This window comes from Xiphophorus hellerii, chromosome 10, assembly GCF_003331165.1.
Source record: "Xiphophorus hellerii strain 12219 chromosome 10, Xiphophorus_hellerii-4.1, whole genome shotgun sequence".
Classification (NCBI taxonomy): Eukaryota; Metazoa; Chordata; class Actinopteri; order Cyprinodontiformes; family Poeciliidae; genus Xiphophorus; species Xiphophorus hellerii.
This window is the reverse complement of record NC_045681.1, coordinates 1,849,832-1,871,384: the sequence shown is the minus strand read 5'-3', so window position 1 is coordinate 1,871,384 and position 21,553 is coordinate 1,849,832. Positions and strand designations below refer to the sequence as shown.

Here is a 21,553-nt window from a genome sequence, read left to right as displayed (position 1 = left end):
CTCTGTTCCTACAGGTTTACAGGTGTGAAGTAATGGCTTTAAAATTTGTCACCATGCAGGTTTGCAGACAAAGTGGCTCCTGCTGCTTTAAAGCAAACAACAAAACAGGTGTTCTGTATTGTCTTTGTTGTTTTATGTTGTGAAACTTTCTCAAACCTATAAATGTTTGCGGGAAGTGAAAAGAACTTGCAACCAACACTGAGAGTAGACTATCAGCGGTCTGCCAGAGTAAGCAAATACCTCTGCCTCTGTGTCATGAGGGAAATGTTTTTCTAAGCTGTGGAAGAATGAAAGAAGCCAAGGGCACAAAGAGCTCAATAATTACTGTCTTCTAAACAGGCAGCTGTTTACTAATGAAAACTGTGGTGATTTATAACATCTGGCCTGCAGTTTGATTGATTTATTAATGGAGAAATGTTTGATGAAACTAAGAAGTAGCAGCTAACAGGATCTTAGTCATAATTTAATCTGTTGGACCAGAGTATTTAAAACGGGGAAAATCAAGATTTTTCACTTTCAATGATTTTGTTATGGAAGCCCATTTCTGCCAAAAAACAAAAGCCCAACAGAGAAGTTATAATTTCAGGTTTTAGAGTCATAATTATGAGATTTAAAGTCATAAATATGAAATTGAAAGTCATAATTTTTACTTTAAAGTTCATAATTATGAGATTCAAAGTCATAATTTCAGCTTTCTAAGTTATAACTATGAGATTTGCCCTTAATTATGACTTTGAAGGTCATAATTATGATTCAGTCATAATTTTGAGATGGTTATAATTTTGACTTCCTAAGTCATAATTATGAGATTCAAAGTAATTAGAAGGTCTCAAAATTGACTATTTCTCAAAATTATGACTTTGAAAGTCAAAATTCTAACTTAGTACTTCATATTTATGACTTTAAATGTCAATATTATTATTATCTTTGAAATTATTATTTCCTTCTTGTTATTATGACATTAAATTTTGAAATTATGTTTTTTAAATTCAGAGTTAAGACTTCCTGTTGGGATTTTCGCAGCAATGGGCTTCCATAAGTAGTTGTTTTACTCTGAAATTACTATTCTACAGTCTTTCTAAAGTCTCTCCCATTTTTTTAGGCTTCATCCACAGAAATAATTCAGAGTATATGGAAATTTTTCATCAAAAATGTTGAGTAACTCCCAGTTGACATTAGTTTTATCAGATCATTTCCTCCATTTTTTGTGATTCATTGGTCGTGGAAATTTTTATGAAGTCAACAGATCCCAGACCTTTTAGCGCGCTAACGCATTATTTAGACTATATTGCAAATTTTCAGCAAAAATCATCAAAAACTACAAAGTTTTTTTTATTCTGAGATATTGAACTCTTTTTGACTGCAACTCAAGGACAAACCAACATGTAGATATGTTTACACAGACAGATGGCTGTGCAGTCCAAAGTCACAGTCAACCCCCCACCCCAACACACACACACACACACACACACACCCACACACTCACACTCTTTCTGTTTTTCACCTAAAGACTCTTAGCCTCTCTGTGTCATTACCCAGCGGACACTGGTTCATACCTGGTGTGATTCGGGTCAAGGCTTTCCCCGGTTAATCTATTGTTGAATTTATTTGTCATCATGTGAAGCTAGGTGTGTCCTTGACCTTTGACCTTCATGTCAAAAGCAGCTAGAAGAGATTTTATTGTCATGGTTAGTTTTTACAGCGTGTCCACACATCCTTAAAAAGTCTAAAGGTGTTCTCCCTCCTGATAGTCCGGTAGGTTTGGTTCAATTGGAGACCAAAATTGCGACATTTGTTACATTTTCAGCTGACGTGGTTCACTTCTCCACTAAACTGTGTCAAATGATCCAAACTAGCTGAAAAACCTGTTCCCCTCCTCGCCTGTGGGGGCGCTGCACATAACCACACAAAGCACTTCTTCCTTCCTCACTACACAAAAATGGAGTAGCGTCAGATTTTAGAATTTCTCTTTTGTCTTTGGCTAAAGATCAAGAACGATTCTCTCTTTGGTCTTCTAACATGTTTGTTTTGGTGGTATCTACCCAGAATGCCCTGCGCTGTAGTCCACTTCCTGCTTTTGGAGCGGTCTCTGGTGCGCATGGTGTTCACACCAGAGTTCATGTTAATCAAACTGAAGTTTTTAGGCGGACCAGAGTTCGCTTTTTTTGATCGATTACGGGTTCCCACCCCCACAAGCAAAACGGACTTTCTAGGCAAATGAACAGAAGTTGGATTAAAGGGACTAATCTGGTGGAAGTGAACTCTGATATTAATGTATCTAAAATGTATGCCTTAATGTCTTAAATTCATTAGAAAACAATGTAAGTTATGACAACCATAGGTCTTTAAATAGTCCTATTACTACAAAATGTATTCTATTTAGTTTGTTTTTCTCCTTTATGTCAGGAAAGTTTGAGTCACACGCAGACATCTTCATTCCATTCTGAGACCTGAGGTTGTTGTGGCTATCGCTAACTAGCTTCTAATATGCTCTTGCTACTAAGAAAGCTTTTATTGCCAGTTTGCTGGAGACCTTCAGCTTTGCCACTGGCTTATTTCCATTGCCGACCCAGACGATGCTACATTCATTTTTTTATGTTGTGCAGTGAAAGTTTATAACTGGGTCAATGGACTGCTGCTTTCCAGCTTTTGTTCAGAGGTTTCACTCGTCCTTAATGACATCCCAGCATGTAGGTCATGTATCTGCTTCAGCTACCTTGATGTGATCAGATTTAATTGTCCTTAAAGTTCACTGAATGCACTTTAAACTATCACTACTGAGCTTTGAGAAGATTAGAGACTCTTCTACCTCACTTCAGATTTATTTCTTCTTGTCTGAAAAGTCAATCCCCCTAAATTCAGGGGACAGTGGCTGATTTTAAACCTTTGAGCAGGTGGACAAGATTGGTAAATATTCCAAAATTAAGAAAATTAGGGCAGATTTGTTGGTGCAGCCCTATAATTTAGAGATCCATATTTATAATATATGTTTTTAATTTCCATTTGCATGATTTATCGTTTTTTTCTTGCTACCAAAAACAGGATGATAAAAGTCTTCACTCTGGTGTTTTGGACTTAACTAGCCCATTCTGTATTTACAGAGACTTCATTCTTCATTTTCTTTGTTGTTTGTTGTTTTGTTTATTTATTTTAGATATTTAAAATGTCTTCCAGTTCCAGTGTGAAATGTTCATTAGAATTTAAAGTTTATCTTTGAGAATGTGTTCTTGCATTATTATTTCCATTATATTACTTGAAGATGGTTTCAAAACAACAATCGCAATAATTCCTGGGACAAAATTAAATTTGTTATCCTGACGGGTCTGGTTGAAACTAAAATGAGGTTTAACAAAAAATCTCTGTGTGTTTACTAATTCATTTCATTTTGGTACAAAGCAAGATCTTGAATGTTCTTAAAGGGCCGGTTGTTCAGGAATTTATTTCTAAAACCCATTAACAAGCTGTTAAAATAATAAAATTAAATAATAAATTCTTAAAATTAAATAAAATTGAACATCTTTTCTATTCTCCAGGATTTTGCAATTTTTTATTATTTTTTTGCAATAAAAATCAAAGTGTTTGTGGTTCTAATTTAGAAATATTTGCATGTATGTATGACAGTAATCGTGATTTTTTTTATTCCTCGCTGTATCATTACAGATTATAACTTGACACCATGTAAGGGTGAGGCCAGTGTTGTATAAAGTACTGAAATCTCAGAGTCAAGTAAAAGTACAAGTACCTCTCCAAAATATGACTTTGGTAAAAGTCGAAGTCACTGACTGAAATGTTACTTGAGTAAAAGTCTTAAAGTATTTGAAACTTCTTGTACTTAAGTATGGAAATTACTGTAAAAATGGATGTACTCAAGTAATGTAATGAAAAGTACAAGTAAAAAGTAAAACAAAGCAAATGCAGTTTGAATGACATTTTTTATATTTTGGTAAACTTGTCAAATACACTTAAAATAATGTACCCAACCAAGTGCAGGCAAAATTAAACCTGCTAATAGATATACCTGCAGGCATCATTTAGTTAAGAAAATTAGGTGCTTTACCTATAGCACAAGGTTAACTTAACCTGCTTTACAACTGAACCAGCTTCTTAGTAAACCCTCCAGGACAGAAAATACAAAGTTTTTGTAAGCCTTAAGTTTTCCCTTCAAGTAAGGTCAGTGCTGAAAATGAGAAAAATAAATAGTACAGAAAATGCGGCCAACATGAAGAAAAAGATCTGTTACGATTACTCTACTTCACAAATCAGTGAATCAGTCAATGCTACAGTCAGTAGGTGGTGCACACAACTGGTCATTATGCAAAAGAAAAAAAGAATTGGGAGGAAAATGCAGCTTATTGGCATCTGTAAACCTGGTTTTGAACTTGCATGCCTTTCCTATATTCGTTAAATTTAGTCTAAATTGCTATCGCTATGGCTTCTGTCCCCCCTCGAACAGAGGAGTCTAGGTAGCCTGCTACAGTCAACATTAGGCCTAAGCTAAATACACCACGTGTGGAACTGAAACAATGCCAAACAAAGTTCATTTATGGTCAAGATTTCACAATACAGTAGTGCCTAGTGACCAAGCTATAGTTACTGAAACAGGAGGATTATAACCATTTCATAAGAAGTTACCTCGATGTGTTTCTTCAAGTTGGACGGGGAGTTTTTGTAAGATAGAATTTCCATGTGACTGCTACTGATTGCGAGACTTGCTTTGTGTTTAATGGGAGAAGCGAAACAGGTGTATCCTAATTAAAAGTAAAGAAATCAAGAAATGGTAAAAAATGTGGAATGAAGATAAGAAAGGAAGAAGATTATATGAAGTACAAAAGTCAGTTTGAATTCGAAGCATTAATGAACGAAACAGAAGAGAAGAAATAATAATTAGTAGATTAAGAGTAGGTCATACCTACTTAAATGACATGCTTTATAAAATAGGGAGGAAAAATAATGATAAATGTGAGAGATGTGGAGAGAAAGAAAATGTAGAACACATATTGATGAACTGTAAGTCAAATGAACTCGAAAGGGAAGAATTAAAGAGAATAGTTAGAAATATGGGGCATGAATGGAATCTTAAAGGTATATTAGGAAATGAAGGAAACATAACAGATATTCACAAATTAAGGAAAGCATTGTTTATTTATCTTAAGAATACAAAATTAAAAAGTAGAATTTAATAGATATGAAGTAATGCTTCTACACACTCATGTACAGTAGGTGGCGGTATGCACCTTAAAGTTGCTTGTGATCCGCCATAATAGAAAAGAAGAAGAAGAAGAAGTATCCTATTGGTGGTGATGAACAAGCCCAGGCAAGCAGGCTACGGACTTTGTTCGGTAGCCTACTTGCTACTTGCTAATCAGTAGGTGGGGTCAAAACACTTGCGTTTCTCTCTCTCGCTTTTTTGTAACGAGTAACTAAACCACACATTGAAAATGTATCGGAGTAAAAGTACGCAATTAAGTTCGGAAATATAGTGAAGTAAAAGTGAAAGTCATCAAAAATTTTCATACTCCAGGAAAGTATGAAGTACTCCAAAATATACTTAAGTAAAGTAGTGAAGTATTTTTACTTCGTTACTATACAACACTGGGTGAGGCAGCTGTTTAGTGCAAGTAAACAGCTGCCACCTGTAGGAGTAACCATCATTTTGTTCCAATGTTTTTGAAAAATCTGCAATAAACTCACAATTATGTATTGGTGTGTAAAAGTGTGGGGATTTGTTGATTTTTCTCAAGATAATTCGCAATAATCTGTAGGATCTGATTGATGTAATTTGGCACTAAACACAACATAAAAACTGCTTTGATTTGATTTATAAAATAATGTTTATGCACACTGTTATCTGGAAGGTTCATTTTATGTGTCCCATTTTATTTTTAGAGTCTAGAGGGCCACATAAAGAGCCCCGATGGGCCAGATTTGGCCCCCAGACCCTGAGTTTGACACATGTTGCAAGCTGTTGCAAGAAGCTAAAGTAGTTTATGTAGCATTTTCTCATGTGAAAGCCTCAGAGCCAGGCTGTTGCATCAGATTTCGCCTAACGTTGACCCCCATGTGACCCTGCAGCCCAGCACTCTGCCCCAGGGAACCATCAACATGAACCAGTGCCTGGACGTGGTGGACGGCGAGGGCCGGACGGGCCAGAAGAGCTCCCTGTGCATCCTCACCCCCGACAAGGAGCACTTCATCCGGGCCGAGTGCAGAGAGATCATCAACGGGTGAGGCTGTTACCGTGGCAATGGACCGTTAGCACCTGCCTGTGAGATCATTCAAATTCAAAAATACTTCACTGATCCCAAAGGGAAATGAAATGTTGTTGTAACTTGTATTAATTCAGATTCTTCAGTTATTGTAGATAGTGATGACTGTTGGCAGGAAAGATATTCTATAGCAGTCTGTGATACATTTTTACAAGAAATTACTTGAGAGTAAAAAAGTATTTGGTAAAAACTCAAGTACTGAGTAACTGATCAAATAAAATGAGTCAAGTAAAAATAAAAAGTACAAACACTCCTAAAAGCCATTTCTTTGAAAAAGTTATTCAAGTAACTGAGTAAATGTTGCTAGTCCCATCCAAGTGTAGTGAAACCGATTTCATGCTAAGTGGACTTGCCATAAAGATGACTGTTTGCGTTCAGAGAGAAACATGGCTGCAGCTGAGGCTGTACCGCCCCCTGCTGTCCGCCTCAGGCTCTGCCTCTACGTCGTAACGATGGCGCACTTTCCTCCATCCAACATTTCTCTCTGACCTCAGACTTTCTGAACAGAGACCTCAACTCTCAAGCTATAAACTCCATAATTTGGCTCCTGTCTTGGTTTCCTCTGTGGCTGCTGCTCGCTCTGTGCGGATATTCTTGGAGAAATGTGACTCACTACACCCACTCTTCACATCGCTACCTGCTCCATCACCAACACCTCCCACTCTGCCTCATCTGGCCTCCATGTGTCGTTACTGGAGCAACTGATGGTGCAAATCGTGTTTATTTACCAGTTTCCTCAAACTTTAACTGTAAATGCCTCTATTAAATAACAACTGATGTGATTATAGTTTAAGTTTTTGAACCATTAAAGAGCAACAAAGTGGAAAAACAGAATTAACATGGGTTATTTGAATAAATGATGTGATTTTGCTCCGTTTTATTAAGACATTTTAGCTCCTCATTCATCACATGATTTAATTAGAAATGGTTGTGACACTTTAATAATTCATCCAATTCAAGCTCAATGTTTTGCTGAATCCAATTAAACCAAGTTAATTATTACCATAAAATGTTTTTTTATGTCAATGCCAAGATTTAAAAAGTGCAACAAAAATATTCATTTTGCTGGATTCCCTCACACAGTTTCTGTTTAAGAATCATTGACTGCACAGTTTATACACTAAAAATGTTCTTTTTAGAAAGGTAGTTCCGTAAATGCAAATTTTCTAACATTTTTTAACAATAAACTTTTACTGCATTCCATAAAATAAGAGAGGAACAAAAATTTGCACCTTCAAGTATGAAAGAAAATGTGCATATATTAACCTTCAGTTTTAAAATGATATATTGTATATTTATGAAAACATTTTTGAATATAATGAAATAGAATTGGAAATAAACAAAATATGTTTCAATCAGATCAATAGATGTAATTAAAACCAAGTGATTTATAATAATTTGGTCAGTGTAGATTAGAGAGCATCATTTTTTATTCAGATTAAAAACAACATAAATCTTGATTTGTTTCAGCTTTTTGTTGTTTTAAGTGTTAAAACTATTTCCAGTTTCCGTTTATTAACTTAGTTTGTAACATTTGATCAAATGTGAAAGAAAAAGTGCAAATGATTCACTCAAATCTGCATTTTTAGACTAAACTCAGTAACATCCAGAAGCTTTTTAAACTGTAAACTCTAATTTCAAACAGGAATATATAACTAAAACATTTTTCATACTAAATTTAATGAGTGTATGTTTGTAGTCCAGACTGAGCCGACCGATGACGCTGCAGCCAGAGTTGTGACAAACAAGAAAATGAAAGATAAAATACAGTTTGTATTTTCTTGAGCATTTCCTTATTTAGGTATAAGACAAAGTATTTTTCTTTAGTTAACAGTTTTTCTGATTTTATTGATTACATTTCACTAAAACCAGCAACCTTGGTTGCCAAATGTAAAATAAAAAGACAATAAATCCAAAAAAGCTTTTGAAAATATTTTCTTCCATGTAATACATTAACTCTGTTAATATTCTGAATCAACAATGATTTACAGATTCTTTTTTTCTGCAAAATTAGACTGCTTTGCTTTATAAAATATTACCTATTTAGTATATTATTGAAGAAATAAAAACAACAAATGCCTTAAGATATTTTCAGGAAAAAAGTTGATTACATTTTTTTTTATTCTGTATTGTTTAAAAGCTACGATATAAAATATTATTTAATATTAAATCATCACTTTCCTGCTAAATAATGTTTTATTTGTATTTTAAATGCATTAATCAATGTGGTACCAAAGGATTCAACAGTTTGTTTTTGAGTAAACTAGGCAGTCCAGTTTGTTGTGTGTGTGAAATCGGTCCGGTTACAGTCGGTGTGTGTGAAATCGGTCCGGTTACAGTTGGTGTGTGTGAAATCGGTCCGGTTGCAGTCAGTGTGTGTGCGTGCGTGAAGGGCGGCGCCTGTAACAGCAGAGTGTTTCTGACTCCGTTAGGTGGCAGGAGGCGCTGACCGTCTATCCCAGGACCAACAGGCAGAACCAGAAGAAAAAACGCAAAGTTGATCCTCCCACTCACCAGGTACGAACTCGCATCTGATGGCCGGCGTTTTCTCACTCGCCTGAAAGAACGAGTGAACGAGTTTTTTTTTCTGTCTAGTTCAGAGAAGAAAGAAAAAGATTTTAACCTTTATTTTTGTTTTTTCAGTGTTACATAATCCTCCATTTTAGATCCGTTTTGGCTCTCGTTTCGGTGAAAATCAAATTACATTGTCAGAGATTATTCTAAATAAAGTAGTTAATTAAATTAATAAAATAATTATTGGAAATATTGAGATTTGACATTTTTTCACAATGTCTTGATGTTACTTTTGTTGCCAAATGTGAAATAATGAGAACAATAAACCCAAAAAAGCTTTGGAAAACCAACCCTCTTAATAAATTAATAATGATTTAGAGATTCCTTTTTCTATAAAACATTTTCTTGCTTTATAAAATATTTTTTACTTGGTATATATTTGAAGAGATAAAAACAACAATTGTACAGAAAATAACTAATCTAAGACAGCATATGAGGGTCATTGCAGATAAAGGAAAATTTTTGTAAAACAAACCCAGAAATTTTGAGTTTAATTTCAGAAATGTTTTTGAAAAAACATGGGCATTTTTAACTGAAAAATCAAAAAATCGGTAGAAAAAATTTTGAAATTTTCAGACTAATTTCAGAAATTTTCTTGAAAAAATCTGAAAACTTTCTGAGTTAGAGAAGTAAAATAAATTGCTAGAAAAAACTGAGAAATTTTGATATTAATCTCAGAAACTTTCTTGAAAAAACATGGACTTTACTGAGTCTCTATAGTCCAAACTCAGAAACTTCTATTGTTTTCTCTAAAATTTGAGTTTTTTGGCAGAAATTTTCCCATCCTTTTTATTTTTTATTCTCTCTACATATTGACCCCAGCAGGCCACCGTATTAACCGCCTGATCTCAGGTCTTGTTGTGACTCTCCGTCCCGTTGTGCTAAAGTTAGCCGTGTCTCTCTGGCCCGATGGGATTAGCGGTTCTGGACGCCGCGGCCCGTTAGCATGCAGGTGTTGACTGGATAAAACCTTGGCTCGCTCACAACGGCTGCAGCTGGATTTTCCCCTTGTAAGAAACTTGCAGGTCTCCGTTAGATTCCATTACATAGAGCGCTCTCCTGCTAAACATAGACATATGATACAGGAATATAACCGCAGACCACCCACTGCAGGCCAGAACTGCGTTTGGCAAAGACAAATCTCTGTAAAGTTTGTTTCTGGTTCCTCTAATGACGGCGCCCTGACCTTGTTTTGCTCGTTTGTCCCATTGTGACCCCGTCGTCAATCTTTTTTTTTAATCCAGCACAATCCCTTCCTGTGTAGATAAGCAAACTCTCTCCTCTGCATGTTTCAGTTTCTGATTTACTCTTACAGTCCACCATGTTTTTATCCACACTTTTCCTCACTGGAAGAAATCCCAGTTAATTTACTGGTGAACAAATACAGATTTAGGCTGCAGCTGAAGATGTAAAAATCTTAAATAATTATCTGTAAATGTTTTTTTTCCCTGTTTCTGCATCTTTCAAATATTTCCAGGATATCTGTAGCTCCAAATTTCATTTTTAACTGTAAATTTAATGATTTCTGCAGTTGATTATTTTTAGTGTAACCATTTCATTTCTCTTTTTAAGTATTAAGAAAAAGAAAAACAAAAAGGATAAATACATTTTCTTCTGTGGGATAATTATATTTGCAGAAAATTATGTAAAAAACAAACACAAAAACATTTTCCAAACTAAATAAAAAAATGAAAGTTGGCCTTAAATATGTTAATCACAGGTCTTAAATTTTGCTGTGACTATTTACTCTCATGTATCCTCTGCAGTTCGTTTTTCTCGCTGGACATTTTTTAGTCATTCAAACATTTCAGACATTTTCATGCTAATTAGCTGCTAATATCCAAGCTTTTGTACGTCTATCAGTATCAGTTCATCTTTGCCACTGGCTCACTTCTGTTGCATCCTGTTAAAAAAAACTAAACATTTCTATCATATAAAATAAGCAGTTTTCTTTTGTACATTTCTGTTGTGATGCAAGTCTTAAATTTCATTCATAACTGTCTTAAAATATCTTTAAAATCCTTAAATTTGAGCTGGAAAAACCTTCAGAAACCCAGTTAAAATTACTAGCTAATTTTAGTCGGTTATTCATTTCTATTGCAGACCCTTGGCTTAAATGTTTGCACTCAGACTTTTAATCTACAAGCTCATTTACAAACATGGCTGATGTTTGATTTATGTTGTTTTTTGCACCATTATATAACTATAATTAGGGTTAGCGGCATCTAAACGGGCTCCACCACTTGTCTGCCGTCAGTTTCTGACATCATCTCCTTCGCTGTGTGTTGATATGACAGACTGTCGCTGGTGGATATTTAACTTTGAGTTGAGGTTTATATTTTCCACACCTCACTGTGTCAACACCACTTTTCCACTCAGAGCTCCCCTCCCGTGTTTATATATGTTCGCAGCGACACATGCTTAACGCTGTTGAAAATAATCAGCAGCGTGTCGACCTGAGGGCTAACGTCTGCTCTGACAGGAAAACATTTCCGTTTACACTCCGCTTTCAAACCTTTTAAATTAAATAAACAGTTTCTAAATATTTTTACTGACTCGGTTATAACTACTATAAAAAAAATCAGCTAGAAAAATATTCGAAATTTTGGGATTACTCTCAGAAATTCTTTAGAAAAAAATGAAAATTTCAGCGTTTGAAGAATCAAACCATTTGATAGAAAAAACTCAGACATTATGAAATTAATTTTAAAAAATGTCTTGGAAAAAATATGAACATTTTTGAGTTTGAAAAACTGTAAACTTTTGCATTTAATAACAGAAATTTTCTATAAAAAAACACACACACAAAAAAAAACATGAACATTTCTGAGTTTGAAAACTTGACAATTTGCCAGAAAAAAAAAACCTCAGAAATTTTGGGATTCTTCTCCAAAATCTTCTTCAAAAAATATCAAAATTTCTGAGTAGAAAAACATTCAAAAATGTTCAGACTAATTAGCAGTCACTCATGTTTAGATCTGTTGAAAAAAATCACAAACTTTGTTTTTTTTACTGCTCTGACTGGAAAAAGAAAAAGATATGTTTCGGTTTCAACCTTTTGTCTCATTAAATAAACATTTTTAAAATATTTTCCTGCCTGGGTCATAACGATCTGACACTGAGAGCTTGTGTGATTGGCAGGACGGCGTAACGCTCATCCAGTGTTTTTCCACTGAAGACATGAACGGAGTCTCTGTGAGTTCGGCCCGACCAAACTGTCTGTTCTGCTCTCAGAATCGCTGCTTCCTGCAGATAATCACTACAATCCCAGTTTCTGGTCAGCAGCATGTTGGACTTCTAAGAAAGTCAATGATTTCTTCGCTTTAAATTTTCTTTCTGCAACAGATTGATGGACCTCACTGATCGCTAAAAATGCTGTTTGTATGTAATATTTCTGCTAAATGTTTTACTTCTGTTTCCAGCAGAATTACAGGTATGTTTGCCTTGAACGAGCTCCTGTTGATTGCTGCTCTCTTTTTGCTTCGTCACTGGCAGTCAGGGCTGGGCGGTGTGGATTAAAAATAAAGTCCCAGATTATTTTCATACCAGATCTCCAGTTCCATCTCTAATTTTCTTGTCTATAAAAGAAATCACAAATAACAGAAAATTATTTTAGTCATTCCTTTTGCAAGTTATGCATTGAAGTATCTGGCCCAGTCTTTAAGAAAAACACAATTTTACCAGAAAAAACATTTTAAAAATGTGATAAAATGCGGTCTTAATGAGAAAAAGGCTTCTGTGATATCAGGATCTGATGTGAGCACCTCCGTGTTTTTTCTTCTACATCTATTCAGATTTGTTTCAAAGTCCTGCGACTGATAATAATTTGATGCTAATCTCTTAAAAGTAAAATGGACACCAAAGTTTAGATGCTCAACATTCCTCATTGTATTGTACTATTTTCTTTGCAGAAGTTCTAATAAAATTACTAATTTATTCTCTTAATATTAAAAACTTTTCTGGTAAAATCTAAATTTTGTTGTCCTATTTTTTGACTTCATTATTGTACAGCAGTATTGTGTAATGTTATGACTTTCTATCGTAACTAAGAGAAAAAAAAACATAGCCTTGTCCTAATATTTTGTCATAAAGTTGATCTGAATTCAAACTTCAAATAAACAGAAGCTGTAAAACAAGATGGCCGCTTGTAATTCTTGTAATTTTAAGACTCATAATTAAGAGAAAAACAAAATGGCCGCTCTTGGTGTGATGACATAACTCTGAGCGTATTGGTGAAAGAAAATCCAGATTTTCCAAAAACCAAATGACTGATCAATAAGATGGATTGATCGCCCAGCCTTACTGTTAGCTTCAATCCGACACACATGGGAACCTTGCAAGCTTTGCAAGAAGTGCGTAATTGAAAGAAAAATGTAACTTTTTCATGTCTTCCTTTGTTCCTATGCGCTCCTCTTGTAGTCGATCTGTGACCTTACCTCCCGTTGTGTCCTCTCCTCCCTCCGCCCCCCGCCTCGCCCTGCGCCCCAGGAGCCGGGGCCAGCCAAGGTCACGGTGACCAGCGGCAGCATGGCCGACGCCGAGCAGATCCCCACCAGCCGCGCCACCCTCTGGCAGGAGCAGAGCCGCTGGAGCCGCGCAGCCATCCCCTGCAGCCGCAGCGCGTCCTGCCTCAGCCAGCTGGGCCAGAGCCAGCCGGACGGCGCCGTCACCACGCGAGACGGTGAGGAAACCGCCAGGGTCCGATTACCAGGTTAAATCAGGTGGTTCTCTACATCACCTTCAGGGCTGTGAGCATCTCCAGGCCTGGATGATCTTATTAGAACGACCAGAAAATGATGACGTGTAATGAAACAGAGCCTGGAAAAGGTGCTCATACCTGCTGAAATATTCCAGATTTTCTCATGTTACAACTACAAACTTTCCAGATTTTTGATTGTAATAAAGTTTTAAATCATGCTTTGTTTTTCTTGCCTCTTTAATTGTTTAATATTCTGTATGATCATTACTTTATGTTGAAATCCCAGTAAAACTCATGAATGGTTGTGAGAAATAAAACGTATTTCCCGCCTTTTGCAGACAGGATGTTTGACTTGACGTGTTCTTTCGTTTCAGACGGCGGTGCCGTCAGCTCAGGCCGGAAAGTCCGAGTGGAGAGTGGATACTTTTCCCTGGAGAAGACCAAGTCTGAACCGAACCCGGCGCCTCCGCAGCATCTGCCTCTCTCCTCCTCGGCGTCCTCCTCCTCTTTAGGAGCTTCCAGGTACGAACCGGACCTCCCCACCTCCCAGCGCTCCCCGGACTCTCTTCCCTCCCCTAAAGCTCTGGTTTCCCCGAGCTACTCCACCATCAGCTCCTCCCAGAGCTCCCTGGACTCCGAGCCCAGCAGCCAGGCGTTGCCCACCTGGGCCGGAGGAACCGCACGCGGCGCCGGGCGGGTCGGCCGGTCCGGCAGGGAGTACACGGCGCTGTCCGACGTTCCCCGTGCCCGCATCCTGAGCTACAAGGAAGCCTTCCGCTCCGAGAAGAGGCGGCAGGAGCTGAGGGAGCGGACCCGCAGCCCCGGGAGGGAGGAGGTGGTGCGGCTGTTTGGGGAGGAGCGCAGGTGAGAATAAACCTCCTCCTGTTACTTTAATCGGTTTGAAGAATTTTTCTTATTCTGTTTGTTTTTAACTTCCTTGTGCAAGCACCTTGAATTATCTCTGCCTGAAGGGTGCCTTATAGATAAAGTAGATTTTATCACAAGCTGCGTTTTTATTACAAAACTTTGTCGATTATCTGCTAATGTCAAAAAATCACAATTTTACACTCGAGGTGTTTCCATTAAACAAGATTAAAATCAAACCTGAATACGATTGTTCACGCAATAAGAAGACATTACAAAACATCCTGCAACCACTTCCTGTCGTCGTCTTCTTCATAGTTTGCTCCAGTGGCGACATCCAGCAATAATCAATAATTCAATTAATCACATGATAAATTAAAACAAACTCAATAATTTCCATTTATTGTTTTTCTACCAACAGCTGGATAAAAGTCTTCATTCTGGTGTTTTGGTCTCAACTAGCTTATTTTTTTGAAGGAAAATTTTGTTCACAGAGAATTAAAATGTATTTTATTTGTTGTTTAGTTTCTTTATTTTGGATATTTAAAATGTCTTCCAGTTCCAGTGTTAAATGTTTGTTAGAATTTAAAGTTTATTTAACTTTGAAAATGTGCTGTTGGGCGTGCCGTGGTGGCGTAGGGGTTAGCGCGACCCACATTTGGAGGCCTCAAGTCCTCGACGCGGCGGTCGCGGGTTCGACTCCCGGACCCGGCGACATTTACCGCATGTCTTCCCCCCTCTCCCTCCCCCTTTCCTGTCAGCCTACTTCATAAAAAGGGACACTAGAGCCCACAAAAAGACCCCCTGGAGGGGTTACAAAAAAAAAAAAAAAAAAAAAAAAAAAAAAAAAAAAAAAAAAAAAAAAGAAAATGTGCTGTTGAATTACGCCAATTATATTACTAGAAAATGGACTCAAAATAACAATATTATTGTTTATCACAATAACTTCTGGGACAGTTTGTTACCGTGACCGGCCTAACTCCACTGCAGTTTTGCAAAATGAACCAATTTCCTTACAGCGAAACAAACACACCTCATTCTGGGGCCAAAACGTTTTAGCAGAGAATTAGGTTTTGCGTATTTTTATTAAATTAGTTTATTTTTGAAATATCAAACTGCACATTGATGTGGTCAATGGAAACGTAGCTACTGTTGAAATGCATTTAGCTGCAGGAGATTTACTGACCTGAATATTAAGAGCTTTAGGCTATATATAGCAGTGGTGGGCACTACGAACTAAAACATTAGTTTTGGTAACTGAAGCCAAGTGGAGGCTCCAGTCCCCTAGAGGGCGCAAGAGGGACGTTAAAAAGTTGGGGGGAAAAAATTAAATTGAATTTCACATTGTCCTTAATCAAATTTTTAATTGTATTTTTTTCCATCACACTATAAAATCCAAATCTTCCTACATATCTTTGTTCTAGTACAAATCTCTTAGTGCAAAACTGACTTAAAAGTAACTTTCAGCAGCATTGAAAAGGTGAACATGAGGAGAGGAAACAGAACTGCTGAACAGACTTCAAAATAAAAGCATGAATATAAAGATCTAATAAACTAATTGAAAATTTGAAAATGGAAAAAATTTTTGAGGAAGCTAGGTGCGCTAAACATTTTCAAAGTAAGCTAAAGTGCTAACTAAAAAATTAGCTCTGCTATTTTGAAGTCCGCCTACTTCCACTGCGTAGCGACAACCAATAATTCATCAATCTGTTCATCAGAAGGCATCTATACAAATAATATCCACTCAAAAATAAATTACTAAATTTTGCATTTCATAACCACAAACTTAAGGTACCAAAAACGCTAAAAGTGCTAACTGAAAAATTAGCTCTGCTATTAGCGCATTAGCAGAAGTGTGCCCACCACTGATATATAACTACATGTAGTTCTTGCCATGCTATAAACATTCAGCTTTTTAGTAGTTTAGCAAAACTCTGTGGCTTCTTCTACTCTGTTTGCTCCTGCTTGCTACCGTAGCTCACCACTGGGTTCACTCTGGTAGTTCTGGGGAGATAAATGCTCATTTTCTGGTGCTTTCTACCTTTTAGCTCCTTCCGCCTTGCTAGTTTCTTTTGTTGTTTCGATCTTTTCCAGGGCTTGTGAACCGAGCTTCTCAGAGCTAAAGCCCAGCCAACCCCTCCACCCCCTGCTGCCCCCTGCTGGTCACCGCTGATTCCTGCTTTCTCTCATTTCATCTCTGCACCAGCTGGGAGCGCACACTCACACCGTTTCACCTCATTTCCTTTGTACATTCAGTTTAACCTCTCCAGATTGAGTTACTCATTTCTAAGACATTTGCTCTTACAAGTTGCAGTGCCTTCAGGTAACGTTGACTGTTTTCATTGCTGCTGTCTCGGCAATATGTATAATGAGCCATTCTTGAAATAATTATTTCCTCTTTCATCATTTAACACCACTGTTCAGCTGTAGGTGCGTCTTTGTGGAGTTATTACCATTATTCAACAAGAAAAGGACATTAATATTGAAAAACATTGAAAGTTTTGCTGAAGTCTGGTTTTAACTCATCAAAACTTTCATATTGTGGATATTTTTGGCATTCTGTGTTTTTATTTCTATTGACTTGCATCTGTTTTTTTATGGAGCCCCCTAAAGGACATGGGGAGAATGTCTATCATTTTCGTATTTTTATGCAGTTTATCTTAACCTTACACAAACATGAACACTAAGTTAGATTCATTTTCGACAAAGAGTTAAGAATGTAGAAAAAATGTAGAAGGCTTTAAATGTGCAGTTATAAATTAACATTTGTTATCTCTAACACTCTATACAGCTAATTGATGTTATTTAATTTTATTTATTTAATCATTTAAATTCTTATAATCTCACACTTGTATATATTTTTTTAGAAATTTTGTATTGCTTGTTGTTATATTTGTATTTACTAATAATTAGCACCTTGAATGGGAGTAGCTTGTTAACAAATAAGCAATTTCCCATTGAGGATCAATAAAGTATATTCTATTCTATTCTATTCTATAATAGACCAGGGTGTATTTACTAATTGGGAGGGAACATAAAGAGAATAATTCCCCATGTCCACTAGGGGGCTCCATAGTTTTTGAAGAAATGACTGAGCAGTGCGTTTTTTTTTTTTTGTTTGTTTGTTTTTTGTTTGTTTTTGTAGGAGATCTCAGATCATCGGCAGGTTTGAGGAGAACCAATCAGTGGAGCGTATGGACACAAGCAGCAGCGTCGGCCATGACACCTCAGCGAACCAGAGACAAGGCCGGAGCGAGAGACGGTGTCTGGATGGGAAACACGTACGCCGCTGTCCTGATGGTTAATTAGTGCTGAAGTGAAGCCGGACCTCTTCGGTTTCTGATGGTTTTGTGATTTTAGGAGATGTCACTGGACACGGGGAAGGACCGCTTGGCCCCGGACGTTTCCAGCTCCAACTTCCTCAACTTAAGAAGAGCAAAGTCTCTGGACCGCAGAGCTTCAGAGTCTTCAATGACGGTCAGTGTGGAGACTAAGACCACCAACTGAACATCATCCGTCCGTCCATCCGTCCGTCCGCCTGCCCTCAAACAAAGTTAAAAACAGCATTTCTGCAGCTATCAACACAGCAAAAACACAAAGTTTTACCAAGTATTTTTGTACAGTTTCTAGTGCAAATATCTTTGTACAAAACTAACTTACAATATATAGAAGCTTGTTTAAGTCAATAATTTCTTCATATTGATAGAAATGCACAGGTTTCTCTGGTATATTATTGCACTTATAACATGGGAAAAAATGTCTTGCGAGTGAAATAATCTGCCAGTGGAGCTAGAACTTGGTTGCTAGGTAACGGTCTGGGCTTGGCTGGCGTTGCTAGGTAACAGCGCCAGTAGAACTAGAAGTTGCTCACCAATATTAAGATTAATTATTTAATCCAAACAAGCTCCGATATCTTGCTGAAAAGTTAGTGATGATAGTTTTGTCGTATTTTAAGCTTACTTAGATATTTGTACTAGAAACCAGAACAAAACTACTTGCTAATATTTTGTGTTTTTGCAGTGAATCTGATTAAATCTGCATCGGTGACTCCCAGTCTGACACTGCGGTCTGTTTCGGGGTAATCTAGTCAGTGTGTGGTTGATTTCTGTGTCCCGGCTGCAGCTGCCAAACCCTCTCGCTCCCCCCATGCACATGTCTACATACACCACTGCCGCCACTGCTGCCGATTATAAATAACCAGCTCAGAAGCAGGCAGAGTTGCATGGCAGAGACAGAAACAGATTGTCAACATATGAGTTAAAGGCGATCAGAATGACTCTGTGCCAGGCGGTGACCCCTCACCGGATGAAACTCAACCAAAACAAGGTACCGCCGCCGATCACACAGAACATTTCTAGGCGAACGTTCTGAGTTTGGCGTCTATAAACGGCCTGCAGGTTGCTCTAATGCAGCAGTTTGTGTTTCACAGGGACGGTCCAGTTCCCGCCAGCCAGTCTGCAGTCGAGGCTCCGCTCAATAACTTAACGAGCAAACGCTTCACAACTTTATCTACTCTTAAGATTCTCAGGTTTTCTTTCTGATATTTCTCTCCAGAAACTAGAGGAACGTGTAGCAAACAGTTTCAGATATTGATTTAATTTAACTCCCTTTATGTTTAATATGATTCAAACTCAGAACACTCAAAACAATTAAAGAAAAGAAAAAAAATTGATTTTTATCTATTTTTAAATCAATATGTGGTTTAAAAATTTGCTACTTATAACAACCTGATGACTGTCAGAAAATATCAGTAATTATCCTTTTGTGCGTCTTCTTATAAATATTGGTTTAAACAATAATTTCAATGGGATTGTTTACGGATGAACCGATTCACTTTTTCACTTCCGATACCGATATCTGTGGTTTAGTATCGGCGGATACCGATGCAAAACAGAAAAATCATGCTGAGTTGACTTTAATGTTTGCTTCTGTTAAAACACAGGAATAAATGTGTAGAATTACAAACTTATTTGATATCTTAAATACATCAACACATTCATAAGTTTGGTCAAACATGTACAATTTAAAATACCCAACTCTGAGTGTTTTTAAATCCTAGTTTAAAAACACTCAGTTTTTTCTGGACTCATTTTTAGATTTATTTATTGATTGTAAATGTGCATATTTCTATGTGCATGCTTCTTTCTACTTTATTTTATGTATTTATTTATATTTATATCACACTTTAATGTAAATAGTTTTTATACATTTTATTTTGCTCACGGTTATATTTTTATTTACTGATATTGGATGGAGTAGTCTGCTAACAAATAATCAATTTTCCCCTGGGGATCAGTAAAGTATTTTATTTTGTATTTTAAAAACAATCTTTTTTCTTAAATAAAACATTTTATTAGTAAGGACTTATTCAAAATATAATTTAGCAAAAAAAAGAAAAAGATTTTTGGAGCATTTTGAATACTTGGAAATGCCATTCTCTATATAATTTTTTTCTGCATCTCTAATTAAATGATAAATATTATTATTATCCATTTGCTTTTTCTGCAGCCAGATTTGCTGAACTTTAAAAAAGGATGGATGACGAAGCTTTATGAAGACGGAGTGGTAAATTTGACTCATTAGCAGGATTAAATCTTCCCTGCTGCTTGACTGATTTAATGTAACCGGCTTTTAATTTCCAATTTAGTGGAAGAAACACTGGTTTGTGCTGACGGACCAGAGCCTGAGGTTCTACAAAGATTCGATTGCTGAGGAGGTGAGGAGTTTTGTTGTTCTTTAAAGCTGAATTAAAGAGGCAGTGTAATGTAAAATTGAGTTTTTATTTATCTTTAAATCATGTTTTAATGTTTTTCCCTCATCAGAAACAAACATGAAGTGTTTATTTGATTCTTTCATGCATGTTTGAGAAATCCTTTAATCTCCATGGCAACCAAAAACCTGGGTGAACCTAGCCCCACCTTCAAGGCGTAGCTCCTCCCCCTCTCAGCTCCTTCAGACTAGCCAGCAGCAATTAGCAAACAGCTGCTGAGCTCATTCTAGGAGCTGCTGCTCAGAGCAACGCTGGTAAAACGTTAAAGGGTTAATAGAGGAGCCATGTTGGGACGACTTCCTGGAGGCGGAGTTTCAGAGACAGCAGGAGTTCTTAAAGAGACAGAGGCCCAATTTCAAAATGTTAAATCCAGAAGTCACATTTGATATATCAACTGAAGGTAACAACAGCTGTGTTTCCATTGACCATATAGTTGCGCAATTCGACTTTATGAAAATAAATTTGCTTAATGGAAAAACGTTAATTTTGAAAAAAACTTTAAAGTTTTGGCGCTAGGACGAGGTGTTTCTTTTGGCCAGGTAAATTTGATTTATTTTATAAAACTGTAATGAAAAACTTTCTTCGTATCACACGAGTCACATGATCAACAACCAGATGTTACTACTGGTGGAAACCAAGAAGAAGACGACAGGAAGTAGTGCAGCATGTTTTTAATGATCAAACTTATTCTTGTGTGATTTTAATTTCAATTTCTGTTTAATAGAAACACTGCAATGGTAACATTAGTAGAATATCAACAAAGATTCGAACTAATTTGTAATGGAAATGCAGCTGCTGTTGATTGCGCTATAAGATAAACATGACACTGCCCCTTTAAGCCCTAAAATGTTAATTCTCTCCTGATTTTGACCTGTATTCTTTCAGGCCTCGGAGCTGGATGGCGAAATCGACCTCTCCACATGTTACGATGTGAAAGAGTTTCCCGTCCAGAGGAACTACGGCTTCCAGATCCTTGTGAGTGTTGATGTTTTTCCATCGTTTCTGATGTGGCGTCATTAATCTGAACATGAATCTGCCCGTCTATAAACAACCCCAGACTCCTCGTGGTTCGGCTCTGGGTATCAGGCTTCCTCGCTGCTTATTGTCCGACATGGAGGATGGCACTTTGGTTTGTCATCTCTGTGACATCAGTGTGTTTTAAATTAGATGCAGCCGTCGCCACCTCTTCCTCTCTTAATCCGTGCAACCAGACCCGTCTTTGTTTATAGTCCTGCTGCCTCACATGAGGAGCCGGATTAAAAACATTCAGAGGGAAGCCAATTAATCATAATTCAGTTTAGCAAAAATACCAACAAGGTCGCCCATTTGGTCTGGAGGAGGGCCGGGCGTTAAATCGGTTTTATTGGTTCATGGAATTTT

General features: G+C 37.0%; 1 protein-coding gene across 7 annotated transcripts in view; it reads left to right on the top strand.

Moving 5' to 3' along the window:
- LOC116727526 (myosin phosphatase Rho interacting protein) overlaps positions 1–21,553 on the top strand; it is a 62,571-nt gene that overhangs the window by 22,176 nt on the left and 18,842 nt on the right. For 4 of the 7 annotated variants that reach the window (XR_004340816.1, XM_032575012.1, XM_032575013.1 and 1 more), the window contains exons 4-13: positions 6,073–6,224; positions 8,699–8,783; positions 11,982–12,035; positions 13,329–13,521; positions 13,914–14,403; positions 17,549–17,684; positions 17,764–17,880; positions 19,912–19,968; positions 20,051–20,119; positions 21,059–21,148. Coding sequence is in view for 6 of the 7 variants with exons in the window: in XM_032575012.1 (XP_032430903.1) it covers positions 6,073–6,224; positions 8,699–8,783; positions 11,982–12,035; positions 13,329–13,521; positions 13,914–14,403; positions 17,549–17,684; positions 17,764–17,880; positions 19,912–19,968; positions 20,051–20,119; positions 21,059–21,148 (1,443 nt within the window). In the remaining variant the exon portion in view is untranslated. The remainder of the gene's footprint in view (positions 1–6,072; positions 6,225–8,698; positions 8,784–11,981; positions 12,036–13,328; positions 13,522–13,913; positions 14,404–17,548; positions 17,685–17,763; positions 17,881–19,911; positions 19,969–20,050; positions 20,120–21,058; positions 21,149–21,553) is intronic. The other 3 variants (XM_032575017.1, XM_032575015.1, XM_032575016.1) reach the window with 3 other exon arrangements.